This window comes from Echinops telfairi, unplaced genomic scaffold, assembly GCF_000313985.2.
Source record: "Echinops telfairi isolate 266 unplaced genomic scaffold, ASM31398v2 ScPeMD7_4225;HRSCAF=4972, whole genome shotgun sequence".
Classification (NCBI taxonomy): Eukaryota; Metazoa; Chordata; class Mammalia; order Afrosoricida; family Tenrecidae; genus Echinops; species Echinops telfairi.
In genome coordinates this window covers 12,457,727-12,484,206 of record NW_022108124.1, presented here as the reverse complement: position 1 = coordinate 12,484,206, position 26,480 = coordinate 12,457,727, and the positions used below count along the sequence as shown (strand labels likewise).

Sequence of the window (26,480 nt, the reverse complement as noted above, 5' to 3'; positions counted from 1 at the left end):
GGGACCCGAGTCACGAGGCCCGGCTTGTGCTCTGGCGCCGCCTGCTGGGCGCGCGGGCGCGGGCGCTTGGACAGCTTCAGGGCCTTGGGGCTTTGCACCTGTGCACGCATGGACGCCTGACGCCCTCACCCACCCCTCGCCTCCTGCCACCCATGTCTGCCGCTGCACAGGCCTTCTGCCAGCGCAGTCGGCTCCCCTCCCGGACGCCTGGACCAGAGGTTTCAAGCCCCCTGAAGCTGACCCTGTCCTTGCCTGCCCCTCCAGGGCATACCTCCATGGCTGACTCTAGGGCCCTGGAGCAGCTGGCCCACCCATAGTGGTTACTTCAGAAATGTGTCTAAAGATTGGGCTCCGACATGCCCTTTACTGACCCAGTATCTGAGTGGTGGTTTCCCAGCGCTGACAGGAGCCACATGTTCCCTCGGTATTAAACAGCAGACTACCACATGTCCCAAATGAAGTGGGGTTTGCTTGTTCCCACTTGTGGTCAGCTGGTGTTGATGGTTTGGTGTGCACCAGATGTGGGGGAAAGAAGAGGACAACCAGAAAGAGACCCACTAAGGCAGTGGTTCTCAACCTGTGGGTCACGACCCCTTTGGTGGTTGACCGACCCTTTCACAGGGGTCGCCCGATTCATCACAGTAGCAAAAAGACAGTGATAAAATAGCAACGAAAATAATTTTATGGTTGGGGGTCACCACACATGAGAAACTGTATTAAAGGGTGGTGGCATTAGGAAGGTTGAGAACCACTGCACTAAGGACTCCAGCCATTTCCCTGGCGTGGAACGCCTTCACGCCCCCTCATTCCATGGGGGTAGCCTGCTTGTTGACTCAGCACTTGACCAAGGGCTTTTCTCCCATGACTGCCAGAGTCAGATGACCTCGCTCCCCTCCACTGGTGAGCTGTGAGGTACATCGGGTTCAGACAAGAGCCTTGTTGCTGGAACAAGTTGTCAAAGTGTGTGCCCTCCCCCCCACACACACAACAACACACACTGTCCCACCAGCGAGTACCGCCCACTATGATAATAGTCCACGCTGGGCATGGGGGGAGTCGTGATGCGACTGACTTTGGAACACATTCCATCTCCACAGGGATGCGAGAGGTAGGTGTTGTCATCTCCGTTTTTGACATTCGCACGTGAGGTGTGAAATTCAGTGGAGTGGGTAAGGTGCACACACTGTAGGTGCTCAAAGGCTTTGTCTGCACACGTACACATAGTGGCGACACTACTGAGGTCAAGACTAGAACCTTCCTTTCCAGCGTCCCAGAAGTCTTCCTCGTGAGCCTTCACAGTCTAACCCCCAAGATCATGGCTGCTCTGACTTCTTCCCGTAGGAGTTCATTTAGAAATTTCTGGAAAAAAAAATTAAAAAAATAAAAATAAAAAGAAAAAAAAATAGAAGTTTCTGTCCGTTATCATCCTCCGTATACAGAAGGAGAAATGAAGACATAAGAGTGAGTTACCTTAGCTCAAGGTTCCAAGATCACTGGCAGAGCTGAGTCCTAATCCAGGGAGGCCACATCCAGATTCTGCATGTTTAACTGGTAAACATCAAGGGTGGCAGAGAGCAGCACGGGGCAGCCTGGGGCATTTACAAATGGCTCCTGAAGGCCATGGTCCCTGGCTCCTTTCCAGGTTGCCTCATCGGGAGCCTTGCCTTGTTCAGATGTGTCCTTCTCCATGGGCTGTGGAATTGTCCTCATTCTCGTGACCCATTCTTTCTTTTGACCTGCAGCCCCTCCCTTCAGTGTGACCCACCAGGAGGTCGGAGAGCCCCTTTGCCTCTGGCGCTCACTCACTGCCATTGAGCCCACCCCAACTCATAGGGACCCTGTTGGACCGAGGAGAACCGCCCTTGTGGGTGTCCAAGACTTTTAGGAGTAGAAAGCCTCATCGTTTTCTCTGGAGAGCGGCTGATGGTTTCGAACTGCTGACCTTGCTGTTAGCAGCCCAATGTATAACCTACTACTCAGTCATTATCAAGGAATGAAGGCAGAAATCTTGTTTCCAAGCGGTGGAGTGCCTCTCCTGCTCCTGCCCTCTCCTCCCCACACCCTGAAAAGGCACCTTCAGTAGAAGAGGGTGTTCTGGGAGCCGTTGGGGCAGTGCTGTCTGGCTGGGATCCCCAGGCCCTGAGGCTGGTCTCTATTGATGCTGCTTCTTATCATGCCCTGAGCTGGAACCTAGCTCTCCATATAGAACCTATTAAGGAAACCCCTATCCTGGGCTTGTGGGGACACCGCAGCAACTACTGTGAAGACATCTCCTTAATAGCCAGGCTGTTCATTGGCCCCAGGAAGGCTTCCCTGTTTATCCAGGGCCTCCCTGAAGCACAGCCTGTGGCCAAGGAAGACTCCTTGCAGAGCTCAGGGGCTCAGATTTGCAGCATTAGAATGGCCTCTCACAATGCTGGGTGGGAAAGGGTGGGGAGGAAAATCAGGAAAACGAGTGGGGAGGAAAAAAATCAGGAAAATGGGTGGGGAGGAAAAATCAGGAAAATGGGCGGGGAGAAAAAATCAGGCCCAGCATGGTTTTAGGAGGCCTAAGAAAAGATGGAGCCTTGAGTTAGAGGTGGAGAGAGGGAGAGAAGGTGCCGGATTCATGAGACATCTAGTGTGGGATACAGAAGGATTTCTCCCAAGTTGTCTACCCCAAATATATGCCAAACCTAGCTGCTTGCTACACATGGTAAATGACTATACACTAGGAGGTCAACAAAAGTAGATCAGAGGTTATTCTCCCTGGGGGTTGTCAGTCATCTAGAGCAATCAGACTGTACAGTCTGTCCCACCCTAAGTAGGACCCATTCCCTTTTAGTAAGGATAGTAGATTGTTCCCCTGAAGGAGAACCCAGAGAGGTCAAGCCCACTCAAGGTTAGGCTGCCATATTGAATCTGGGGTCTGCCCATCTTGTCACATATACCCCTAGACCATCCCCTTCCTGCCATGCTTATGCCCCCTATTGAATAGCCCCTTACTGTGACATGTGTGGTTACCTGTAATCACGCCCACTTATGTATATATGGGCCTTCATCAGAAATTTTAAAAAGAATCTTCCTGACCTCTCTGCCCACGCTGTGTGTGAACCTGGCTGGTGAGATCATCGCCATCCAGGAGGTGAGCACGCTACCATGAAATGTGTCTGATTTCTTTATTTTACTCTCTCTCTCTGTCCTATCTCTCTATGACTTTATTATAATCTCTATATATTTTTTAACCGTACAACTGAGCCTACAGAGCCCGTGATTAGTTGGGGGGGGGGCGGGGAGGCTGGCTTCCCCCATAATCTAGAAGCTCTCAAACCAAACCAAATCAAACTAACTTAGGCCGTGGAGTTCACCCTGACCCATAACAAGCTCAAAGGACCGTGTCAGACTGCCCCCTTCTGGGTTTCTGCGACTGCAAGGAGCCGTCAGGAAGCTCTGGTGGTGCTGTGGATGAAGCCTCGGGCTGCTGACAGCAAGGTTGGCGGTTCAAACCCACCAGCCTGCTCCACAGGGGAAAGATGATGCTGGCTGTCCCCTTAACAATGCTTCATCTCGGACGCCCTAAGGAACAAGAGAAGAGCCCTCCTGTCTCAGAGAGTCACAGTCCACTAGATGGCAGCAGTCTTTTTTTTCTTCCTTCTTGGTAGGAGCCCGAAGGATGACGGTGTTGGTGAAGACTATTGAACACTCATAGAGGGTCAGAGAGCCAAAAAGAACACAGAAGAGGCCCCTCCATGAGATGGCTGACCCAGGGACCACCACCGTGGCTCAAACATGACAACAGTAGTGAGTGGCCCGGGGTCACGCAGTGTTTTGTTCTACTGCACAGAGAGTCGATTCAGGAGCGCCCAGGCCGGACAGCGAGGCTCCCTGGGTGGTGCAAACAGGGGATGGGCTTGGATGATAAAAGTTTGAGGGTCTGAGTCTGCCTAGCAGCACCTGGGAAGAAAAGGCTGGGGGTATACTTCCAGAAAAAAAAAAAAACAATCACACAACCTATGGAGCACAGTTCTGCTCAGGCATGCAATAGCAAGTGGTTACTGATTTAGGGAGTTTTGGATTCCACATGGCGCGGACAGGGAGGTATCAAAGGTCATGCCCAATTTTCTAGCTGAGAGAATGTACTCATTAACTATCGATGTGTGACAAATCCACCCCAAGCTCCGTGGTTTTAAAGTCATGGTCTTTTATTGGGCAAGAGGGGAATTGAAAATGTGTGGGGCATCTGAAGGTTGAGGTGTGGGACTGGCACATGGCCCTTCTGCCCCCACATGCTGGCCCCAAGTAAAGGCAGGGATGCGGCCACTCTGAGGATGGTAGATAGACCCCAAACAAACAAACACAAACTCACTGCCATTGAGTGTCATGTGTGTACATGGCCCCCAAACAGTGGGCCAGTGCACTCTCTAAGCTGCAGGGAAACCATCGGGGTGCTGCAGGGTGTGCCTAGCCTTTTAGAGAAACAGGGATACTGGAACCTGCCAGACACCATGAGAGCCATTGACTTGAGGCAGCTCACGGTTGCAATAGGAGGTCATGCAACGGCCCTGTCACTTCAATGCTGAGTTTTCAGCAGTCACAGGCACTGCTTGAAAATCAAAGCGCCCTGGTAGTGGAGTGGTTATGCTTTGGGCTGCGAACTGCAAGGTCAGCAGTTCAAAGCCACCAGCTACTCCATGGGAGAAAGACAGGGCTACCTACACCCAAAAAGAGTGACAGTCTCAGAAACCCACGGCACAATTCTACCCTGTTGTAGAGGGTCACTATGGATCAGAATGGCCTCGAGGGCAGTGAGGGATTGCTTGAAAGTCAAGGTGAAACAGGATCAAGGGTGACCGTTGCCAATTCCAGGATCTGAGACGTCATGCAGTGCCCAGCGCACACGAGTCACTAACTCTGGTTACAAAATGATCTATGGAGATCATTCTTTTTGTTGTTAGGACATAACTATGTATTACACCAGACGGCCCCAACTCCTTCATTAAGAGGACAGTGAGGCACTTCGTGGTCCTGGGTTGCCACAAGGAGGACAGTGGTGGTTACATGGGGGAATTCTCACCTTCCTGGAGGGAGTCCTGGGGAAGTCGTCCCCCACCCCCACCCCCCCCACCCCCGCCCCCGTGATGCCAGGTCAGCACGTTGCGTTGAACTCACAAGCCACCCCATGGAAGAAAAAAAGAGGCTTTCTATTCATGTAAAGAGTGACAGTCTTGAAAACCCACAGGGCAACTCTACTCTGCCCTTTGTCACTCTGATAGAAGTGAGTTGAGGGGTGTGTTTGTTTGTTTTGAGTAGGGACGCACTATCCTCAAATCAATCCTGACTCCTATCGACCCAATATAAAGTTTCCCCCTATTCTGATAAATGTCCAGTGGAGTTTTTCAAAGCCCTCCTTTGACCCCTGACCCTCAGGCAGTCATCCATATTTGCATCTAGGCACCTACCTTGGGCAAAACACGAACCCCAACCCTTTCGTCTGACCCGTGCCAAAGGTTTGCCTGAAAACCCTGTGTGTGTGCGCGTGTATGTATGTGCACTGAAGGCTGTGTCTGTGTACTGCATGACGTCCCCAGTCACTGCTGGCTTTCTTATATGACTTTGCAGCATGCAGCGCCTCTGTGGGTAGTTTCAGAGGCCCACAGCTCCATCCTTCTTGACAAGTGAGGATTGTATGTCTCCAGGTTGGATTAGATTCCGGTTTGATTTTGGGTTGTGGTGATGGGGTTCAGATGGGTGCTTGAAAGATCCGTCTGGCTGCTGATTGGAGAGTGAATTCAGGATGGAGAGAGAACAGAGGGTGGCGGTGGGGGTGGGGGGAGTGGGGACCTAGAAGCTGCGGCAGTGACAGGTGGGGGCAACATGAACTTGGACATCAGCCACTAAAACAGAAGAATGGGTCAGAGGCGAGGGGCGTGGTGGAAGAATCAACAGGCCTTGCAGACTCCATGCCGACAGGCCGGGGATCGGAGGGGAGCAAGCGTGATGGGTCACGGGGCACAGCCACACCTGCCCTTTGATTTTCACACCCCCCTATTCCAGTGCTTGGCTGAAGTCCTCTCTTCTCACCTTGCGTGGTCCAAGAACTTTTCTGAGACGGGTCAATGCCTTTATTTAATGCTGAGCTCATAACACTTCTCAGCCAAGTTTTGTAACCCCTTCCAGGGTCTCTGCGCTGCGCCTTGCAGTGTGGGACCCTTTTCTCACTTGGCACATCTGTAAAGAACACTGTGGTAGGGCGGGGCAGAGGGGGGGTCTTGGGGGCTGACAACACAAGCAGACTTTGGCCAGGGCATTGAAGGCAATAGGATTCTGACCCACAAAACGGTCGCAGGAGCCAAACCACAACCTCCACAGCAATTGACCCAGAGCAGGACTCCTGGGAGGGGGTCAGTGCGCCCAGTACACCTCTGTTTTGTCCCTGCTTCCATCTCAGAATCAGAGAGAGAGAGTGAAAGATACTCCCTAAAGCAGTCACTCAGGATGGCCCACTTCTAGTTTGCCCACGGCTACCCCGCACCCACAACCTCCAGTCAGGGCACACCGGAGATCAGTTGTCATCAAGTTGGCTTCAACCCATGGGGACCCGATGTAGCCTTCCCCTTGTCCCTCCGCAGAGCTTTCCTCACCCCTGCCTGCCTTCGGGCCTCAGCCAAATGCAGGTAATGGTGACTAACTCCCTTGCTACCAGAGCATCTGAACAGACAGCCTTTGCGTGTTCTCATTTGGGTGGTCTTTGTGTTTGTCTTCAAACCTCCTTGGTTTTTTCCTTGGGCGGTGGGGGAGAAGCCAGCTCCTTTGCCTGGGATTTAATTTGGAGCTGGAGATAGGAAAAGAGCCAGCCTCCTTGTTAAAGGTTCCGCAGAATGACAAGAGTTTGGACTGACAAATCTGCTTGAAGAACCACGTTAATTTACGATGGCGAAGAAGGTGTTTGCTGCCCTCCCACCCAGATCCACAGGCAAGTATGAGAAGCTGCTTTAATACATTCCCTATGTGGTAGTTATATAATCTCATGTCAATTTGAGAGGATTACAAGGGAAAGGGTGGAGTCTAGCCTGTCAATTATTGTATCACCAATGAGGCCTCTCTGTGGGCATGGCCTTCCCCTGAGGATTCTGGGAATTCCTGTATTTCCTCCTTGGAGGCAGGAGACACTCTCTTTGTACTCACTCCGTGAGAGACAACACACATGGCACTATGCTGACAGACCCCGTGCCCTGGGAGCTGGAGGAGCCACGTGGAGACCCCTGCCAGCGCTGAGACGCTTACGACGCCACTGGATCCAAAGACTTTCTACCCACTGACTTCTGATTGTCCTGCATTCAGCATCATTGCATGTGTTTCGTGAGTCTGAAGAGGATTTTATAGATTGGTATTGGACATATGGGCTAATAAAGGACTTATGGGCTTGGACTAGACTGGGCTGGAATGTTTTCTCCATATCCAATTGCTCTTGTATTTAACCCTATAGTGCTGAGTGTGATGTTTTCGTAACATTTGATTAAATTATATATTAATATATATAGATTGATAACTATTAAAGAATAAAAACAAAAAAAATTTCCTGAAATTAAAACTTCAGGCATTATAGGGATAAAGCTCTTTCCTATACACGTGAGTGTCTATGAATTTGTTTCTCTGACACATAGCCCATGCCAGTGATGCACCATGGTGAATGAGAAAGCAGGAAGACCACAGGCCATGGGGGGCAGAGTTATGTGGATCCAAAGTTGGTGGAAACGTGGCAAGGTGCTGACAGCTCTCAGGGTCAGCAGCAGAGCCCCAGCAAGCAAGAGGGTAAAGGGGGGGGGGGGAGAGAGCAGTTTCCAGAGATCCTCACTCTTATACACAAACCCCCACCCCCAAGGAGGTGGCATCAAGCTACCACTTGATTGACAGGTTTGAGTCCACCCCTAGCCTTGAGTATCCAGTTGACAGAAATCATCCAACTGCCACACTACGTCATCCATGACCCTGGGGTGAGAGCCACAGAGATTCCCAGGCACAGGGGTAGGATCTCCCCTTGGGGGGATTGCTTATCTGTATCTGTGGCAGTTACATAATCTCCTCTCAACTTGCGGAGGGGTGAAGCCTAGCCTGTCAATCAGGCCACAGGCAATGAGGCCTCTGTGTGGGCATGTCCTTCTCCTGAGGATTCTGGGCACTCCTGTCTTCCTCCCTGGAGCCCAGACACACTCTCTGGTTGTCTTCCCGCTGACAAGACACATGGAGCTACGCTAGAGCCCTGGAGCTGGAGAAGCCAGGTGGAGACCTCTGCCAGCGCTGAGATGCTTCCACTGCCACTGGATCCACAAGACCTCCTACCCACTGGCCTGTGATCTTCCTGCATTCGGCATCATTTCATGTTTTGAGTGAGCCTGAAGAGGAATTTATGGACTAGTATTGGACATATGGGCTAATATTGGACATATGGACTTGATCTGGACCGGGCTGGGGTGTTTTCTCAGTATTCAACTGCTCTTTTATATAAAGTTGTTTCTTATACGCATGTGAATGTCTATGAATTTGTTTCTCTAGTTAACCCAGACTAACACAGTATCTTTGCACACAAGGTGACCCTCTTCTGACATCTGTGATCCACACTCTTGTAGTATACGGGCCTCAGAGCTGTAGGGAAGAACATTTATAACCAATATGTAATTCCATGCAGTTTGGATATTTACACAAAGAATTACACAAAGCTGTGCGGTAAGAGTATGTGTGAGAGCAATAGAGGGAGGGGCTGGCTGAGTGTGTCTCTTAGAAATACTTCAGCCACAAATGCAGACCACGTGGGCCATTTCCAAATATCGGACAACCACATTTCTTTCTTTTTTTTTTTTTTTCAGTTCAAGGACTGTTTGTTGGCCTTTAGGAGTGTTTTCCAGTCCAGTCTGTTGGGGCACCAAGCCCTGGCCCCCAAGTCCACCTTTGGCATTCCCTGGGGACTTCGCCACTCCGTTCCCTTGCTGTTCTGTTGCACCCCTTTAGTGTTTTGCCTCGGTGTGGTGGGATCAGATCGGGTGCAATTCCCACAATGTCTCCAGTGTTGTCCCCTGTAGGGCTATGGGTCAGTGAGGGATACCATGTCTCATAGGGGGGCCGGCCATATGGTCTTTTCTGTGGATTGGCTGCTCTGAATGGGAATATCTTACTTAAGGCTTGGTGGGCCAGGATGTGCTCCACTCTCTCCTCCTCCCCTTTCATCTGCTCCCGTGTGCTCCGATCAGTTATGTCCCTCTCCCGGAGCTGCAGATTCCGTGCCGTCCTCTGAAATCCATTCTTCTGGGGGGAGGGGCTGGTGTCCACATAGCTGGAATCGGGGCCAGCCCCTCAGACCTCTCCACTCTGACAACCACATTTCAAGAAGTCTCAAACAGCCAGTGAAAACATGCTTATTAACTCGGTATCTTCAAGATCTTATTTCTACGTGTCACCAATACGCAGAATACAAAGGTGCTTCTCGTGGGCACCATGTTCTCAACACCCAGAGTGTCTTTTTACCGTTAGCGCACATCTCACTGTGGATCAGCCCCATCCTCGTACGTGGTCGCCACACCGGGCCAGTGGTTTACACGATGGGGCCGCATGCAGCTGTGATCAAAACCAAACCCACTGCCCTTGCTCGAGTCGATGCTGACCCACGGCACCCTTCCAGCACAGGACAGGACTGCCCCTGTGGGTCTCCAGGAGGCCAGAGGAGTGACTGGTTCTACCTGTGCCGGGGGGTTGCTGAGTCTCCATTGACTGGCTGGCAGTGGGTTGGGTTTTAGGCTTCAGCCACATCTCGGGTGTACTCTTGTTCTCTGCAGCTTAGACAGGCCTCCCTGGACAGGGAGGAGGAGGATAGAACCCCTGAAAGCACCCCAGGTGTTCCTGGCTACCCCTTGCAGTTAAATCACAGTTTCCCAAATTTATTTGGGAATAAATAAGTTTATTCCCCACTCACGCTTCAGGAAAAAAAAAAAAGAAAAATTACTCAGAGCATCCCCTGCAATGAACAACTTTTATACGATAACCCACAATGGAGATAAAGTGTAATTAAGCTGTGTTTGCAGCCTCTGTGGATAGTTCCAGCATCCCATAGGGGTCGGTGGAGCCCCCTTTAGGAAACACTGAGTGAATTCACTTACTATCGTCCAGTTGATTCATAAAGACCTTGCCAGGGTGCAACTGCGCCTGTGGGTTTCCAAGACTGCAACTCTTTATGGGAGTAGAAAGCCTCATCTTTCTCCCAAGGAGTGGCTGTTGGTTTCAAACTGCTGACCCTGCTGTTAGCAGGCCACCATGGAACTCTCCACATCACCAGGGCTTCTCTGAAGCCTTCGACGACAGGCCTGGCCATCGACTTCTGAGAAATCAGTCACCAGGAAGCTGCGTGTCACCATTTCCCTCCCAGTGGGTGAGGGTCGACTTGACAGCGGGTGGTGGGGTTAGTGTTGGGTGAGCACCTGGGGAATGTGCCCCAAGCGGTATGCTGGGCCCCGGAGTGACTGCTCTCTGCTTTGTGGTGCTCCACCCTGCCCCTGGGGACCCGGAGTGCTCCCTGACAGCGGGCTCTCTCCTGAGTCCTCTTTCTCACTGAAGCTCTGGCGTGAGACCAGAGCTGCCCTCTAAACTGGGGGGCCTGCAACACACCGTGATGAAGTGGGGAGCCTGTCAAGTGGGACAGTCTGCCTGGTGGTCCAATCCTGCCGGGCCCGTGCCAGCCCTTCCCGGACACCTCTGACTCCCCGGGTCTTACCTGAGGACACAAGGAGCCCAGCCGGCCTGTCTGGCCCACCTTCCTCATAGGCGAGGGTCACCGGGTTCTCCGGACACGGCGCATTGTGACATGATGCATCTTAAGGGCCACACAGGGCCTTTATTGGAACATGCCACAGTCTCGCTCCCCCCTGCCCCCAAAAGGGGGCCGTCTGAGGAGCTTGGGGGGAGCGGCAGCGGGCAGGGGGGTGCATGCCGGCCCTCAGTTGTTGGGTGCGTTCCCTGCCTTGTCTATGGGCTGCTTCGGCAGGGTGCTGAAGGCCTCTGGCCTCACCTTCAGAGGCCTGGCATTGAGAATGGCGTTCTTCGCTGCCTCCTCACTCACATCCTCCGAGGATGAATCTTCCGTGAGGACATTGGCAGGGTCGACGCACGACTCCAGGTTAATGTCTTTCTGTAAGCTGAGGAGAGCAGTCTCTCTCTCTGAGATCCTCGCAGTCCGGGAGTGGCCCCACAGCCCCCAAGAGGTGGGGTCGGTCCCCCTGACTCCTGGACGTCTCAGCCGAGCTTCTCCATGGCCCGCAAGGAACCTCGCTTTTCGGAATTAGACCTAGTCTGTCTCCCACACTTGGCCAGACCCTTCCATGGCCTTTGGTTCCGGCTGCCATCTTCCTCACTAACAATATCGGGGCACTTGCTACGTGCCAGATAGTCTGCCAACGGACTCTACACACTATGAGGTCTGTTGGCCCCTGTCCCGCTAGGGATGAGTCTACCAAGCCCCAAGCCTCCTCTAGAGGATGCTTAGGATGCCAGAGGTAGGCAGTGTCCATGGAGGGGCCGGCTGGCTCTCGTTCCTAAATGTCCCCACTGGGCCTCTTGACTGGATACCTGATCCTCTCAGGGGAGCTGGGTGTTCAGACAGGAGAGGAGAGGCACCGGACAGCTGGTTCAGAGCTGGCCTTTCGGCTCTGGGAAGGGAGGCAGGCCAGGGTCCCACTGCTACATCCGGGAGCTAACACCACTAGGGGCCCAGCCAAGAAAGGCAGCTTGCGACTTTCTAGTTGGGGGAGAGGACAGAAGAAGACCCAGCTTAGGCAGGCAGACATCCGGACAGCTAGGAGAATCACCACTGGGTTGCCTTCTCTGGGGAGCCCAGGGGCGCACAGTGCCCGACCTCCTCTGCCTGGATAGGGCTTGGGGCGCCACTGGGCCCTGCACACACACCTTAGCAGCTCGGGCACGTGCTCCTTGTCCGAGAACAACCCGTCCTGCAGCTCCGGCAGTAGGCAGCAGAGGTACATGGCCAGAGACGCCAAGGAAAAGGAGAGTAAGATGGGCAGGAGGGCTAATCTCTGTCTGACGAGCAGGGCCATCAGGGCTAAGACAGCACCAATCATCAAGGGCAGAGACAGGACCCCCAAACCTGTGGCCCTGCAAGGGGAAGTGGGGCTTGTCTGGGCCGCCTCCCAGGAGAGGGCAGGCTCCCACCCGTCAGCCTCCTCCCTCACTCCTTCTCTAGGCACAATTCTGGGGAGTTTTGTACCCCATCAATTCCATTTGGGGAATGATGATTTCTTCTGAGTCTTTGTCTTAGGGGTGGGGTTGGGGTGGACAGGGGATCGAGAGTGGGAGGAGTCAGATGGAGTCAGATCGAGTTTGGGTGGGCGTGAGAAAGGAGATATGGACAAGGCCACCAGGCCCCTTGGGGACACTGCTGACATCCCTAAAGGCTTCTGAGGTGACGGGGTCTGAGCTCAGAAGGGCCCAAGCCCTTTCCGGAGTCTGCACAGGCAGGACTGATGGGTCAGCCCACCTGGGACACACCCTAGCCCTGCCATTTGCAAATCTGCCCTTGAGCAAGGGCTGTCCCCTTTCGGACTTGCTCAGGGGCACCCTGGGGGTCACTACGAGGCAGAGTGGACTTGAAGGTGGAAAGGTGTTTGGGTCAGGCGAGGACAGAGAGATGTAAAGGGCTTAATTAAGTCCAGGGTCTGCACCAACCAAACTCACAGGACGGCTTTCAGCTGCTTCTCTAAGGGTGCTATCTCTCGTCCCTTCCCAGGCCCCGGCCAGCCCCGCTCACCCCCAGCCCAGCACCTGAGTGTGGTAGGCAGGAGTTCGGCAGTGTAGTTGAAGACCAGGGTGACCGAGTTGGCCAGGCTGACCTCTCCCAGCAGGATTATCGAGAGCACCATGAATTTCAACTCTGTGGCCAGCCAACATGGTCACCTGAGAGGGGGCCCACCATCGACCCCCTCAGGCTAAGTAGAAGAAGCCTGCCCATGGACACGCCCTCAACCCTTCCCAGAAGGCATTTGGATGACTACCCCAGCCCCTGGTCCGTAAGACTCAGCCGTTTGGCCAGAGGAGGGTCAGTCTGCCAGAGGCCCAGCCAGGCCCTGAATTAGCCCATGTGCAGCAGGAGGGCTGGTCAGCAGGAGTGGCCTCACATCCACCGACCCACCAGGCTGGACGTAGCCCTCTGCAACCTCAGTCCCTCTTCTCAGGCAAATCCTCCCCCAGCCATAGCTTTCCCCACCTGCCCGCTCCCTCCTTGGGGATCTACTCAGCTTCCAGGCCCACAGGGCAAGCCAACCCTGTGTCTCCTGGGCCGGGGCTCCTTGCTCCTAATTCTCCCCTTCATGCGGGGTGGGGTAGGCAGGGGCAGCTGAGCCTGGAGGAACTACATCCTTGTAGAACTAGCTCAGCTGTGAGCATCTGGACACCAGTGTTGAAGGAGAGAGCCAGCACCTGGGCGAAGCTGTTCTACAGCTGAGGGCTAGGGCTGCAGTTCCTCCCTATCCTGCTCCACGCCCACCCCTGCTCGAGCCCTGGGAAGGAAATCAGAGCTCTAGCTTATCTTTGGGGATTCCATTTCCAGGTTCTCTCCCATGTTTGACACACGTGTGCACACGATTTCTACCTGGTTCACACCCAAAGACCCACTTTTCACCATAAAGTTCTTTTCCGCAACTGCCAATCAACACTGCCCACCAAGGGAAGGGCCCATCAGGACACATCCAAGCACCGTGTCCAGTGAAAGGAGGGAGCCTGAGGCTGTCCTGGACACAGCAAGAGGGCACTTGCAGCCAGCGGTCCTGGGTGAGTGGACAGTGACCTTTCCATGCCCAAACCCTGGACTCGCCACGCCCCAGCTCTGTGGTCTGGCCCATGTCCACTGGCTCAGGAAACGCCCAAGACCATTGCCAGCCCTGCCCCAGTTCCTCCTCCCACCAAGGCTCCAAGATTGGGAAATCGAAGGCCCATGCAAGAACTGGATAGGCCTGGAGGTGCCTATAGTGGGTTACAAGTGGGGCTGCTAACCTCAAGGCCAGCAGTTCAAAACCACCAGCCGCCTCAAGGGGAAAAAAGATGAGCCTTTCTGCTCCTGCCAAGATTATAGTCTCAGGCACCCACAGGGGCACTTCTACCCCATCCTATAGGGCCACTGTGATTCGGAATGAACTGCCTCTCACTGGCTTCTGTGTGCCCAAGCATGGAGCCTGTTTCCAAGAGCCACCTACCCCATTGTGGGCAGGGTGTGGAGGCAGGAGGCTGGTTCTCAGGTGTGCCCACCTGCTGGGCCAGGTGAGGTACATTGGGGGTGGGTGGAGGGCCCAAGGAGGAGATAGGCTGGGCAGGAAAGGGTGGGGTGTACCTTGGGAGATGAGAAGGCTAAGCAAGCACATCAGGGAGCCGAAGAGCAGTGTTATTGCCAGGGTCCACTTCCTGCCAATCAGCTCCAGGAGCAGGATGCAGCACAGCCGGACAGGGACCTCTAAGAGGCTGGAGACTATGAGTCTGGCATAGGGGTTCAGGCCAAAATCCCCCACCTTGAGATTCAGTGTTAAATAGCTGTAGCTGATGGTAAACCTAGAACAGAGCCAAGACACATGCATGCACGCATACACGCACATGCGTGCACATACACATGGGGCAAGGAGCAGAGGCAGACAGCAGGTGTGGTCCCTCGGCCAAGCTGGGACCCAACAGCCCTCACCCAGGCTCCTGCTCCTCACTCCCCGGGCAGCCTGACTCCCCACCACCTGTCTGGCTGGACCTGAGCACTTACCATATGATGCTCATTACCAAGATCACCTGGCAGATGTACCTGTTGCTACACAAGTCCAGGACAGACGTCTTAGTCACCTGCTTGTTCGGCAGCTGCAGATACAGGACAGGTAGGACTGGCCAATGGTGGAGTCGAGACCCCAGCTTGCTCAGCTCCCCACCACCACCACCTCCAGGGCCCTGGAAGTCCACCTGCCTCCCACAGCGCCGGCCTGGCTTCTGGCCTTCCCCTGGCACCATTTCATTGTGCCATTCCTCTTCTCCACCAGAAATGGACCAGGACACCCCCCCCAGACTGGGTTCCCCTCAAAAGGATGAGGAGGGAAGGGGAGCCCCTGCCGCAGCCCACTGCCCTCAGTTCCACTCTGTGCCTGAAGCCTCTTACCTTTCTGAGCATGCTGAAAGGAATGATCTGCTTGTTCAAGGAAGCTGCGTAGGACAGTACCTGCTTGGCCTCTTCCACCTTCCCTCTCAGCAACAGCCACCGTGGGGACTCTGGGAGGATCCTGCGTGACCCACCCCCTCTGGCATCTACAACTTCCTGGATGCTCCCAGGAAGGGACTCAGCTTGGCCCCACCCCAGCCTCCTCTGTGGCCCACCTGCTTCAGTAGGAAACGACCCAGACCTTGGGGGCTTTGAAGGCTCCCATAGCCTTCTACCCAAGCCCCCCTCCCAGACACCCCCCAGTCCCCCAGCCTCTGCCACTCCAGCATCAGCTCTAAGAACCTGCTCCTCCTGTTTCGGGACACACTCTCACCAGCCCAGGCGTCCTGAGGGCCCCATCTTCCATGCCCACACTTTCTCTGGGAACCCACTTCTCACAGTTGGCATGTCCTGGCTCCTCTGTCTCCCCATTTGGGGGAGTGTGGGGGTGGGGGTAGATCCTAGATCTGACCCCGGACCCTGCCCAGATAAATGGAAGGTGAACAGAAGTCTCCTCGCTGTGCCCTCTCCTGCCCTGCCACATCCCGCCCCGCCTTTGGTCCCAGAAGGACGAGGAGGGACAGCCCTTCTAGGCCAGTCATCATCCACACAGATGGACATGGACGAGTGACTTCTACCAGTAACTATACCTGGCACCTCGCACGCACAGTCTCTGGACTCCTTCCCAGCCTCAGACCTCGTGTCTTTCACAGCAGGAAGGACAAATTTGCCCATGGTCACAGAGTCTGGGGCCCCTAGTCAGACAGGCGACAGCACCCCCTCCACCCTGTTGATCTTGCATCACCTTCCCTGGCTGGGCTGGGACTTTGGGACTGGTCCCACAAACATATGTGGGATGTAAGACACTGGAGACAACCTCTTTCCTTGCCCTGCCTGCCCTGCCGTGCCCCGGCTCCTCCAGAACCTACAAGCCTCGACCCATTTCCCCTCTGAGGCTGCCCAATGCTCCCAGGGACAGTTGCCATGTTGGGCTTCTCCACACGGTGGGGCTGGGGGACTGACCCCATGTCCGCTCACAGACTGAGCCTAGTGGCCCTCAGGCGGATTCCGGCTTGTGTGCAGAACGGAACCGCTCCTTTGGGTTTTCAAGGGGTGACCCCTGGGAGGCAGGAGGCAGGAGGCAGATGGACAGGCTCCCCTCCCAAGGTGTCTCTGTGTGGGTTGGAACCACAAATCTTTTGGCTTGGTTTATTGGTTTGAGCTTAACCGTTGGCAATGTCCAGCTGCCGCCATCCTCGGAGGAGGGTATGAACTCCCAAGGGCAGAGAGAGTGGGTGAGAGAGAGTGGGCACAAGGCATGGCAGCCCAGGAGGGGCGGAGGGCCCTACTGACTGAGCTCAGTCTGCAGAGGGAGGTGTGTGGAACTAGGCAGAACACCACCCCTCACCAAGTACCCCAGTATTCAGAGAACACCTAGTGAGAGAAGGGAGCCCCGGACAAGGGCTCAGGCTAACCCCAGAGGAAATGAGTGCAAGTCCTATAAAGATGTAAAATCTTCTGCCTCCGTCCCCGCCAGGGGGGAGTCAGCCTGACATGGCATCTCCCTGGCTTTGGGGACCACTCCATATTGAGTCACCCAAACTAGTTTTTCAAAGTGGACCAGCAGCATCGGCATCCCCTAGGCATTTGCTAGAATTACCTATTCTCAGGTCCCACTGGAAACTCTGGGGGTAAGAAACTCTGGGGGTGGGGCCCAGCCATCAGTATTTCCAAGGCTGGCAGGGAATGCCGGCTACTGTCTGAGAAGCTCTACCCTGCAGGATGGCCCCATAGGCAGGCAGGCAGGCAGGCAAGCAGGCAGCTACTCCCTGGCCCCTCTTGGCTTCTTCCCTTCTTCCTTTCCCACTCTTCTCAATACGAAAGGACCAGTAGAGTAAGGTGACCAGATTTTAACATCGGTAAAGCGGGACACCCTTGATAAAACTCATATCCTGGCGAAAGAGCCACATGGCAGCCGAAAACCCTATACCCTAGCTTGTCATGCATTCTTTCCAAAAATCAGGACGTTTTAAAACGCCGTGGGACACGGGACAAATTGTTAAAAATCGGGACTGTCCCGCCAAAAGCCAGACATCTGGTCACCTTACAGAAGAGATCATGAGGTAGTGAAGAAGCCCTCCCCCAAGAAGAGAGTCCCAAACCAACGCACTTTCCCTCAGAGGACACAGAGAATAGCCAAGGGCACAGGAGGAGACGAGGAGGCAAAAGGAAGGCAAAGCCTTGCCCCTTTGGGAAGGCTCTGTGAATTCACATGCGCCACACCGGAGCCCAATGCTGCTGAGAACCAGTCACATCCAATCAAGGCATAGGGCTAGCGGTGTCATCGAACTTGGTTTGGCCTTGCTTTTTAATGTCCTGGAATTTCCGCTAAAGTACCCAAGCTGGTGACAATGCGTGAGAACCACACCTTCTAACCAAGCCTTACCACATTCAGAGGAGAATTAATAACAGCATCCGCAAAATCCCAGGAAGACAGCTCAAGGGCCACCTCTCCCAGCTTCTAGAACCCACTGCCATCGAATCCATCCCGGTTCCTAGCCACCCTAGCGAGGGTTTCCGAGGCTGTACGGCTTTACCAGAGCAGACAGCCCCATCTTCCCCCTACAGAGCCACTGGTGGCCTTCAAGTGTCCATCTGGAGCTAGCAGCCCAATGCTTCTTCAACATCAATTCTCCAGTTCTTGGAAGGTTGAGGGTCTTCACTCACGTTCCTTCCCCACCTTGCTCTCAATAATCAAGCCTTACGTGGGGAGGCTCATGCCACCTCTGAGACCGCCTTTAAGGAGGTCAGCTGGAGCTCATGACTGATTTGATAGCTAGCCAGAGTTTTCCAGACTTTTCCAGACAGTAAGAGAGTTTGCAGAAGAGGCCTCATGTGTCTCCCGAACTGTAACCCGGAGCCTGGTGTCCTCTCTCACTTGGGCCTGATGAGGGCTGGGGGTGGTATGGGAGCAGCCCGTGGTGGCTGGATGGGAGTTGGGGGAAGGCGGTAAGGAGACCACATTTGGATGCTGAGGGATTTTTGTTGTTGTTGTTGTTGTTGTTTAGCCAAGTGGACCTTGCAGTACTGAAGGCTAGGCTGAGAAGGCCTTTGCACGGTGGGGTAAATGACCAAGGGCAATGGCCGGGTGAAGGTCAGAAAAAGGTTAGCCAGAGAGCCCTCAGGTGCCTCAGGTGGGCAGGGCTGCTGAGGGAACGGGCACTTGCACGTCTGTCCCCACAGAGGGCGCTGTCAGGTAGGCCACAGCTGTGTCTGGTGCCCAAGGCCATTGCCTCTCTTTTCTGATGGCCCCATGCTCTGCCCAGGGTCTAGATCGGGTCTAGATGGGCCCTGGGCACGGGGAAGCTGTGAAGTGGATGTAAGGCTGACGTTTTAAATTGGGCCAAGCTGGAGTTTTTCATGCCTGGGAGTCAGTCTTAATGACCCAAACTAGACTTACTCTTAGGACTTCCAAAGACTGGGAAGAGAGGAGACCTGCTCAAGATACCCTCAAGTGGCAGGGAAGAAAAATGCACCCGGTGAGTTCCGCCCCTCGACAACTGTATGTTCCGGTTGCAAGACAGAGGTCAGAGTGCATTGCAATGGCTTCTGGGACAGGAACTGGGGCTGGGTTGGTGGGAGAGACCTACTGTTCATCACCGGCCACTTGGCATGACTTGACTGCTGGCCATATGCATCTATTACATTCATACAACTCTTTTGTGGCCGAGTCTTAAAGCTGATTCCCAGCAATGACTAAGCGGTGCCATTTGGCATGATGGAGGTCCACACTCATTTGGGCACCTCAAGGACCACAAGGCCTGGTCTCTACATGTTCCCTCCCCCACCCCCACATCGTCACTTGTAGCTGGAGGTCCCACCACTCATAATCCATGCTGTGCATGACGGCCACCACTGCAGGCAGGGGTAACGGCACCAGGCTCTGGGCCAGACAGGCTGGCTGAGTTTCTAGCACCGTGGGCAGCACCGTGTGACTGAGTCTCTCTGAAGCCTCATTTTCCTCTCCCTGCCCTATCTCATGGGGTTAGCAGGGCATCATTTAAGGTTGGAAAGATGGAATATAGTTTCAAGATCCACCATCTACTCCTCTCTCCTGGCTCAGCCTCCTTTCCCCACCTGTCCACAGCTAGCAGTACCATCCACCCGTCTTCTAACTCCTGCTTCCTGCAGGGTCCTCCACAGCTCTGGCCTCTCCTGATCCCATGCGCAACTTCTAACCAGACAAGAGCATCAGGTTCTCTTTCACCCACTCTGTCTCAGGTCCCCTACCGATCAGCACCTTCTCCGGGCCCACCTTGGCCCTGTCTGGTGACACCTCCTGAATGACATCCCTGCCTCGGGGCCTAGAGTCCCTCTTCAACTGTCTACTAGCCCACCAACGTCACTGAAAGCCAGGAGTTGCCACTAAGGGCAAAAGCACTTTCCCCTGCGTCTCTTTCTTGCCTTCCACCTGACCGTTCCCTCTTGGACCTCGCCTCCCCCACTGCCAGCTGATGTCTGAGGAGGGTGTCTCTGGAATGACAGAAGTTCTGAGCTCTCACCTCCTCCACCTGCCCTTTCTCCCCGGGGCACACTCACCCACTCTCTCAGCTCCCAGGGCCCTCCCCCCCCCCCTCGCCCCCAGCCCATCAGCCTCCATCCTGCTTACCAGATGTAGGGAATGAAGGAGAAGGCGGGCACTCCGCCCACCAGAAACAGCAGCCGCCAGTGTGGGAGGCTGTAGGCCAGGGCAGATAGGAACAAGAGGCCCACAGCGAAACAGCAGTGCGACAGGATGACCACCCGGACCCGGTGCTCGCTCACCAGCCACTCCGTGACTGCGGGGATCAGGAGGAGAACCCCACAGTCAGCCCGGGGGGCCTGGGGTCTGTCTCAGGCCTGTTCTGGGCAGCTCAGCCTGAGAAAGGATCTCCTGCCTGCTCATCCTCGGTGCCAGACCCTCGAAGCCAGCCAGAGGGGCTTTGCAGCTTCAGGGACACACGCCAACATCTCAACCACCGAGTGGGTTAGAAGGCTTCATCTGGTCGGCCTGGCTGGGAGCCTCTCAGAGAAGGCCTGGCTCTGTCCATAGGACCCCAACATGGTCTGGGACAGGCCCAAGGCAGGGTCACTGTCCACACCTGTGAAGACCCCATTTCCCTCCAGGGGCACTCAGGCAGATTGGGGCAGGGGGCCAGGGGTGACAGCTCCAACCCTGCCTGACACAGGCCTTCCCTCGTAGCCGAGCAAGCTGCTAACATTTGGGAGGTGCAAGCAGCCTTCTCCAGGAAGGAATAAGAAAAGTGTGCCCACTGAGCAGAGGGGTGTGGGTGGAAGGACACACGTGTGGAAAGCACAGAGCAGCCCCTCTGGGAAAGCCCCAGAATTGGGGGCTTGAATGCTGTGTGTGTGAGGCCGTGCAGAGGAGAAGGGAGGGGGTGGGATGGACCCGACACATCCAGGCAGCCCAGAGGGGAAGTTCAATGCCTTTCTGGGCCGCCCACTCTGTCCCCGGGGGTACACACCCCACTCCCACTGATAACGGGGCCGCCCCAGGCGGCTGGACTTCACTTAAAGACAAGCTGCTGATGGTGTAGCCAGCCACGGCCTGGCAGGCTCCGAAGCGGAAGAACAGGTAGACATTCAGGCTGTTCACGAAGGCTGTGCCGAAGCCGAAGACCAGCAGCCCCAGCAGCGACAGGAGGCTGGTGCAGTAGCGGCCCAGTCTGCAGGCACAGGGAGAAGCTGCACCAGACACAGCGCCCCCCCCCCCCCCAGCAACCTCCGAGGTTCTCCTGGCAGGGTCCTGGAGGGCCCCTCCCCAACCCTCAATGTCTAGGCGACTCACCTGTCACACAGGAGCCCGAAGGTAATAGATCCCAGCAGGAGGCCCGCCATGTACACCGCCAGTACCAATACCCTGGGAGGTTCTTGGCCACACACCAGGTCAAACTGTGGGTGAGACCCAGGGATTGGCCACCGGCCTGCAGCCGAGGTCAGCAGTCTGCATCCAGAGAAGGTGATAGTCCCCACCTCCGGTGGGGAGGCCTTTAAAGAGAAGGGGCCTGGGACCCAGGGGGGTCAGGACACTGGGTGTGTGCAGCAGGTGCCCACCGCTACCTCTGCATCTGAATCTGCACTTGGCTGGCCCAGGGGCTAGACCTGGAGAGACAGCCCAGAGGCACAGGCCATGGGGGGTTGAGGACTGTCCCCTCTGCACAGGCTCTAGGGCCCAGCCTAGAGAATCAAGCGGCACAGCTGGTGTGTGGAGGGCCCGAGCTGACCCAGCGGCTGTGCTGGACCCTGCCTGGCATGCTGGCTTAGCTGCAAGGCCAGCATCAAGTCACTGCGCAGAGGAAGCCGCATCAGTCGGCTCCCACAAAGAGTGACAGCCTGGGAAATCCCGTCGAGCAGAACTGCTCCACCCTAGAGGGTTGCTATGAGCTGGCATCAACCCCATGCCTCTGGGTTTGGTTTGGGGCTTTGTAGAGGGGCCCAATTTGCAGCTCAGGCTGAGAACACCTGTGAGAGGTGTCAGGTAGAAGTGCTTCTTTCCCGGCTCTCTGCCTGCTGGGAGTTCAGAGTGTGCAGCCCTGGGGTAGCACTTCCCCAGGCAGATGACGGCCCTGTATCCCAGCACTCACCCCTCCACCCAAATCCCTCTAGTGTCCTGTCTAGGGAAGCCCGTCTGCTGGGTTTCTGCCCTGACACTGGGTCCCCTCTTCAGGGTGACCCGGGGCCAATGGCTTCCAGGCCTCGGTTTCCTCACATGCTGGGTGGGTGGGTTGGGGGGCATGTGGGTAGCTACAGACAACTCCGAACAAGGCCCACCTCTTCTGTCACCAGTCGTTTCTTGGACTCAGGGTAGATCCATCCATTGTAGCAGATCTCTGTGTGGTTGAGGCCGAATTGGGTGATGGAGTCCAGATCCCAGTCCACCGGTGAGTACTGGAGACACGTCAGGAAGCTGCCGTTGGGCTCCCGGGGCAGGGTCAGGTTCAGCTGCTCAGCCTCGGACAAGTTGGGGCCCACGGTCAGAATCCAGCTGGTGTTGCAGTAGGCCTTCTGGGCCGCAAACACAAAGGTATCAGCAACCATGAAGAAGGCCGACATCATGTTGGGGATGAAGGTGAGGGCAACCAGCCTCCGCTGGAAGTTTCCAAACCCCCCCACGGCATGGAGGATGCCCACAAACTTGTCCTTGACGTAGGTGCCGTCCATCATGCCTTGCAGCAGCATATCCTGAGATCAGGAAAGGGAATTCAGGCTCTGGGAAGAATACTGGGATTCACATGGCTTTACCTGAAGGCTGATTCCTGTTGTAATGTGTTCGCAGGAAGGAGGCGGCTCAATCTCTGCCGACAACACCCCCTAAGTGTCAGAGGTCAGCGAGGCAGCCACTGACCAATCACTAGCTTCTCTGATGTGGAACAACCCCAATTTCAATCTGGGTGATCTCTGTAGGTCCCTTCTCTGGTTCAGGTGTTTCTTGGCTAGCATCACTTGCCCTTTATTGACCCACTGACCCCTGTCTTCTGAATGCATTGAAGGTTTAAAAAAAAATATTTTGAAAGCACTGTACTTTTGTTGTGAGTGACTCAAGTTTTGAGGAATGTGGCAGTTACATCATCTGTCAACTTGAGGGAGGGTGGAGTCTAGCCTGTCAATCAGGTCGTAGCTTGATGACCTCATTTGGAGGCGCAAAGGAGATAAATAGCTCACTGGAGGCCAGATACACACACAACCTGCGAGACATTCCTGTTGACCAGCCATTTGGAGCTATGCTGATGGAGCCAGAGCCCTGCAGCTGAAGGAGCCACGTGGAGACCCACGTCAGTGCTGAGATGCTTCCATTACCACTGGATCTACAAGACTTTTCACCCACTGGCCTGCATTCGGCATCATTGCATATGCTACGTGAGTCTGCAGAGGAATTTATGGACTAGTATCAACATATAGGGTAATATCGGACTTATGGATTTGATCTGGACTGGGCTTGGATGTTTTCTTAATGTACAATTGCTCTTTGATATAAAGTTCTCTCTTACACATCTGAGTGTCTATGAATTCATTTCTCTAGTTCACCCAGACTGACACAAGGGACTCTCCTGCAAATGTGCTACAACTAAAACATCACACAGGCGCGCGCGCGTGTGTACACACACACACACACACACACACACACACGAGATGTTTCCAGAGATACTACGTTCAAAAAACAAACCCAAAAGATCTCTCTGGAGTGGCCAGGAGCTGGGGCCCAGGGGTTGGGTGGCTGGAAGCAGCCTTGGCCACAGAGGCGGGGAGCGCAGACTGCTGGAATGTACCACAGTCGTGGGTGAGCACGCAGCCAAATTGGAAAGGCAGGTGGGGTGGAAATACCGAGTGTACAGATATTACCGTGGAACTGCAGTAGGTGGGCAAAGGAAGCCTAGAGCTCTCTTTTGTGCCAGAATCCTCAGCAAGGTCAAGAAGGTCACGGGTTGGGGTGAGCCAGAGAAGCCACACTCCCCAGAAGGGAACTCTCGAGGAACTCTCCCATGGAATGCAAAGCAACGCTATCAACCCCACGAGGAGGCGGGCCACTCCGAGAGGCCACAGAAGCAAGACAAGACAGACGCAACCGCCGAGGGTGAACAATGCAGAGACGATTACAGAACAGCTCTCTCATGAGCCTGTTCAAAGGTAGAAAACGCGTGCTTTCCACGATGAACTTACAACCAGACACTATTCAGGAAGGCACTGAACTTGCAAAAGTGAGAATGGCAATGGTTGACGTGGAAACACTAAACTCAAACTCCAAATCACTGCCATCAAGTTGATCCCAACTTGAAACAACCCAACACGACGGAGCAGAACGCTGCCTTGGCTTCCCCGAGGCCGGAAATCTCTCACCGCCCCCTCCCCCCAAAAATCTCTCACCCAGAAAATTCACTGCCATCAATTCCATTCTGACTCATGAGGAACCTAGTAGGCAGGGTGGAACTGCCCCCCGGGGGTTCCCCAGACTGGGTAACTCTTCACGGGAGGAGAAAGCCCTGTCTTTCCCCCTCAGAGCAACATTGCAAGAGTACAGCAACATGTGGAAACCACAAAGCCTTACATTCAGAAAACACGACCCCCCAAAAGACTATTAAGAAGGAACCATGGCGAGACACATTGTGATGGAGCTGCAGAAGACTGGAAATCAAAGAAAAGAACTCGAGAAGCAGGGCGGGAGAAGACAGGTCACTGATTGACGAACGGCAGCACGGAGGCAGACTAGAGGAAGTGGAGAGCATCCTGGAAATGTTGACAGCCACACCTAACCTAGAATGGTTAAAGCAGCAAAACCCAGGCAGGCACAGTTACCGAAAAATTGAGGACGCCTGCCAGCAAGCAACCCACTGCCATCGAGCTGCTTGTGACGCCTAGCGACCCCAGGGTTTCCAAGGATGGAACTCTCTCTGGGCGTAGAAGCCTCCTCTTTCTCTTCGAGAGACCTGTGCTCCTGGCATTTCTCATCACTGAGCAGGAACATTCCCTCAGAAGACAGCTTGACATGCAACAAGGAGCAAGCGGGGCCGTCAACCTGTCAGCAAGTTCAAATGTGTATGTGGGTCCAATCATGCAAGTGTCTCATTTGCAGAATTTGGAGGAAAAAGGAGAGAGATGACACGATGAACAGCCATCATCGTGGTATGTAAATCAGGTGGGGGAACAAGGAGCGGAAGAAGTCGCAAGTCTTTCTGTGGTTTCCGGTGTCAGGAGCGGCGGTATAACCCCGTGCAAGCCACACTCGCATGGTACCGTTTTCACCGTAACCGCGGCCATCGTAACAGAGAACATTAGTGGGGAGAGAGTAGGCCAAAGGGAAAGAAAAAAAATGCTTCAATTCAGGAAACGTCAGAGAGAGGGAAGAAGGAAAACACACACACACGCAGAGGAAAAGTGGGTTAGAGTAATCATGGTGGGAGAAATGAATCTAGTTTTACTGCTAATCTCTAGTTAAAAAACAGGGATGCCTTGATTTCAGTATTTTTAAAACTAATACAATTTTTTTAAAATAGGGTGACCAATACCAAAAAAATTAAACTCACTGCCATTCAGTTGATTCTGACTCACAGTGACCCTATAGGACAGGGTAGAACTCCTGTGGTTTTTCCAAGACTGTAACGCTTTATGGTAGTAGAAAGCCTCATCTGTCTCCCTCTGAGCGGCCAGTGTATTTGAACTGCTGACCTTGTAGTTAGCAGCCCAACACATAACCACAAAGCCACCAGGACTCCTAGGGTGACCAATATTTTCTAGTTTCCCCAGGCCTATTGTCCTGGTATAAATTCATAGTGTTTCCTTTCTCTGGCAACGATATTTTGATTTGAATGACATTTGGTCACCAGGTAAGGAGACACTTAACATTAAGGACCCAGGCGCGCTGAGAGTCAAAGGAAGGAAGGAGTTTTATGAGGCAAGCGATGGAAAGAATGCTGTGACTACCGTAAAATAGGTTTAAGACAAAGCGTCACTCGGAAGAGAGATTCACTGTCTAAAGATTAAAGATGGGTACACATCACACACCAAATAATTTGTCCTATGTATGTGTATATGCACCTAATATGCCTTTGGATATTTAAAACAACAATGGGTAGAACCCACAGGAGAAACAGCCAACCCCAATATCATAATATATCAGTGTACCTCTTTCAATGTGTCGGAAACCTTATAAAACCTTAACCAAGATATCGATTATTTTTATTTTTCTTTTGCTAGTGAGACTAAGTCACCAAGTGAGACTGAGTCACTGAGTGAGACAGTGAGAGAGTGAGACAGGGAGTGAGTGAGAGTGAGACAGTGAGTGAGAGAGTGAGACAGTGAGTGAGAGAGTGAGAGTGAGGCAGTGAGTGAGTGATTCAGGGAGTGAGTGAGACAGTGAGTGAGAGATTGAGGCAGTGAGTGAGTGGGTGAGTGAATGAGGCAGTGAGTGAGTGAGGCAGTGAGTGAGCGAGGCAGTGAGTGAGACAGTGAGTGAGCGAGGCAGTGAGTGAGTGAGTCAGTGAGTGAGTGAGTCAGTGAGTGAGTGAGGCAGTGAGTGAGCGAGGCAGTGACAGCGAGGCAGTGAGTGAGCGAGGCAGTGAGAGGATGAGGTAGTGAGAGAGTGAGACAGGGAGTGAATGAGACAGTGAGTGAGACAGTGAGTCAGTGAATGAGACAGTGAGGCAGTGAGTGAGTGAGGCAGTGAGAGGATGAGGCAGTGAGTGAGTGAGGCAGTGAGTGAGTGAGGCAGTGAGAGGATGAGGCAGTGAGT

At 54.1% G+C, this 26,480-nt stretch overlaps 2 protein-coding genes across 2 annotated transcripts in view; both read right to left on the bottom strand.

Moving 5' to 3' along the window:
- Positions 1–10,947: 10,947 nt before the first annotated feature.
- SLC22A14 (solute carrier family 22 member 14) lies at positions 10,948–22,417 on the bottom strand. Its single transcript, XM_045294989.1, has 10 exons — positions 22,028–22,417; positions 21,045–21,148; positions 20,768–20,922; positions 19,866–20,034; positions 15,158–15,278; positions 14,774–14,871; positions 14,360–14,574; positions 12,799–12,907; positions 11,926–12,132; positions 10,948–11,159 (listed from the first exon to the last, which is right to left on the bottom strand). The coding sequence occupies exons 1-10, from the start codon at positions 22,415–22,417 to the stop codon at positions 10,961–10,963; spliced, it is 1,767 nt and encodes a 588-aa protein (XP_045150924.1). The 3' UTR covers positions 10,948–10,960.
- Positions 22,418–22,419: 2 nt separating this feature from the next.
- Positions 22,420–26,480, bottom strand: part of SLC22A13 (solute carrier family 22 member 13) — a 27,223-nt gene continuing 23,162 nt past the window's right edge. Inside the window, exon 11 of the mRNA XM_045295103.1 lies at positions 22,420–22,438. The gene's annotated coding sequence lies outside the window, so the exon portion shown is untranslated. The remainder of the gene's footprint in view (positions 22,439–26,480) is intronic.